At 39.7% G+C, this 2,959-nt stretch overlaps 1 protein-coding gene across 1 annotated transcript in view; it reads right to left on the reverse strand.

Moving 5' to 3' along the window:
• The window catches only part of LOC106528661 (MAP/microtubule affinity-regulating kinase 3), a gene marked incomplete at its 5' end in the record, with an annotated part of 10,755 nt that extends 9,152 nt beyond the window's left edge, over nt 1–1,603 (reverse strand). Inside the window, 2 exon segments of the mRNA XM_014023885.1 lie at nt 1,296–1,430; nt 1,547–1,603. Of these exon segments, the coding sequence (XP_013879339.1) occupies nt 1,296–1,430; nt 1,547–1,603 (192 nt within the window).
• Nucleotides 1,604–2,959: the final 1,356 nt, after the last annotated feature.

The following is a 2,959-nucleotide window of genomic DNA, read 5'->3' on the forward strand; positions in this document are numbered from 1 at the left end:
ATTAATCGATTATTAAATTAGTCATCGATTATTTTAATAATCGATTAGTTGTCGATTAATCGATTAATTGGTGCAGCCCTATTTAGGTTTCATGAACAACTCTGTCCCCTTAAGATTATAATAGCTCTCTCTCTCTCTTTGCAAAGTTTTTCTGGATGTTTAAAGTGAATGTGTTAAGGTGAGCCTTATTGTAATCAACCAAATCATAAAATTTCAATAATTTCAGTTTACAGAATAATATATTAGATGGATAATGGTAATGTTTGAGTGATAACTCTTATTGCTCTTTTCTGCAAAACAAAAACAGGATGTGTAATAGTCTTACATGCTTTAGCCCATACCTCACCACAACAGACAAAGTGTGGAACAATTAGTGTGTTATATAACATATAGAGCTTTATCATTAAACAAGTTCCTTACTTTATAAAGCAATGCAATAGATTTAGCTAGTTTATTTCTTAAGTGATTAACATGTGGTCTCCATGTCAGTTTCTCATCAATAACACCCAAAAACCTCATCTCACTGACTCTATTAATCTCCACGCCATCAACTCTAAAAGAAGCATTAACAGTTTTTTTGCTCATTGTAAATATCATATAATTAGTTTTATCCAAATTGAGTGATAATTTGTTAAGTTTAAACCAGTTTTGTATTTTCGCAAATTCTATTTGCATTTTCTCTAGCATCCGTTCTATGCCCCGCCCCCTGCGAATATGATAGCATTAGCCGCATATGTTCCATCGAGGTCTTATCTTGGATAAGGGTGCTAATCCAATAACAACCCGAACAAAAAAATATGGTATCATCTGCAAATAAAACACATTTAAAGAGCCCTGACACATTAACCAAGTCATTCACATACAAGATAAACAACTTTGGTCCAAGTACAGAACCCTGAGGAACTCCACACGTAATTCTACATAGTTCAGATCTGACATCATGTACTTGTACAAACTGTTTCCTATTTTCCAAATAACTAGATGTCCATTGTAATGCTGGTYTTCTAATCCCATATTTATTTARCTTTTCAAGTAGAATGCTGTGGTCAATCATGTCAAATGCTTTCTTCAAATCAATATAAATACTGGCATAATATTATTTTTGATCAATAGCATTTATTATTTGTTCTGTCAGTTCCATAAAAGCCACTGAAGTTTTTGTTCCCCTGTCCTGCTGGCAGGAAACATTTCACACCCCAAATCCAAAAAAAAAGCAGCATGAAGAAACCCAAAACGTCACATTTCAAACCTGACATCATTTTAAAGAAATAATATCTCCTTTCTAATCTAATTACCTGGAAGAGTTCAGGAGCAGCGTAAGGAGGAGAACCACAGAAAGTGTCCAGTTTCCCACCTAGAGTGAACTCGTTACTGAAGCCAAAATCTGCGATTTTAATGTTCATGTCGGCGTCCAGGAGGAGGTTCTCTGCCTGCAGGGAGGAGCAGGAGGAGGTTCGCACACTGAGAGGTTTACAACAAACAACTGGGTCTGACACACACACACAGTTTGTCAAGTTCAACATTCACAGTGTGTTCCAGGAGTTACCTTCAGGTCCCGGTGGACTATGTGCTTCTGGTGGCAGTACTGGACTGCAGACACAATCTGTGGAGACACAAGCACTGACTGAACAGGCTCAAACACCTGAGCTGCACCTGTTATTGTATATTATGGGATGTGTGTACAGAAGTAGGGCTGGGAGATATGGCTAAAACATTTATCACAAAAGAAGTGTTGAATATCGGTGGATATCAATAATTATTGATTARTTTTAGACGTCGTACATTYGTTGTACTTAAAATATCTGAAATTCTGCCCGACTGTTGACCTTTCCTCTTTTATCCACAAATTCCTCTGAATTCGTTGCATCATTTCCTCCTCTCACTCCATGCAGTTCTTTTTTTATTTTGAAGCCGTTATGAGGTGAAACTGCTGCTGCACGTTACTCCGCAGCTTGTTTTGCTAGCAGACTGCAGGCTTTTARCTGTTGGGGCGTCGTATGGTCACCCTCTTTCGTTCTTAGATGTCTCATTTCAGTGTAACAGCATCCTGAATCAATAATTCATTTCATATTAATGCCACGATGGTGAACCGGTCCGGTAAGCTAGTGCTCCTTCACTCCAATGTGTCGACAAGAGGGAGAAAGGCACCCTGAGTTACACACATTTCAAAATAAAGCACCAGGGATTTGTTGTCTATTAGCAGCTTGAAGCTTTTATTTTGAAGGTGAATCTTATCTTTCCTGGTGTTGTTTAGCTGAAAGATCCTAGCTTATTTTGTCAGAAAGTTATCAATCGTTAGTTAATAACCAGTGAAATTATTGATATTTTATTTTCTATTGATATCAAACACGAGTCTATTGTGATAAAAATGGTTATTAGGGCTGCAACTAACAATTATTTTAATAATTGATTAGTCTGTCGATTATCTTTTCGATTAATCGGCCAAATCATTAAAATGAAATTCTTTTTGATGACTTAACCAGCTGGAGTCAAAACAGAGGAAGCGTGGCTGAGCGCGCAAATGAAGAGGGGGAAAAAAACGTATCCGGACCTGGTTCAGGTGTGTGAAAACGAACGCAGAACTGTTTACATGTTTACGTGACGGTGCGTCCTCCGGTCGGATGCCGACCGACCACACTGCCTGCTACGGGAGGAGCGTGCGCTGCGACATGTGTGAAGGGCTCGACACACGGGAGGCGACGTCGCTCGCTCTCCATTCATTTCCACGCAGCGAGGCGACTGTCAGAGCAGGTGAAGTCAGTGCTCAGGTGAAGTCAGTGCTCAGGTGGGACGCACAAAAATCAGTCTGGACCTCGTTTCTCCTGCGGTCATAGCGCGACGACGCACGGCCGAATGCGCGCGCACTCCAAAGCACTACTATAATGATTGTCACCCCGCCGGAGCGAGCACAGATTAAACAGGTGGAGTGCAGAAAAAATAATCTGCAAAGTGTGTAGAA

Source organism: Austrofundulus limnaeus, unplaced genomic scaffold (genome assembly GCF_001266775.1).
Source record: "Austrofundulus limnaeus strain Quisiro unplaced genomic scaffold, Austrofundulus_limnaeus-1.0 Scaffold394, whole genome shotgun sequence".
Lineage (NCBI taxonomy): Eukaryota > Metazoa > Chordata > Actinopteri > Cyprinodontiformes > Rivulidae > Austrofundulus > Austrofundulus limnaeus.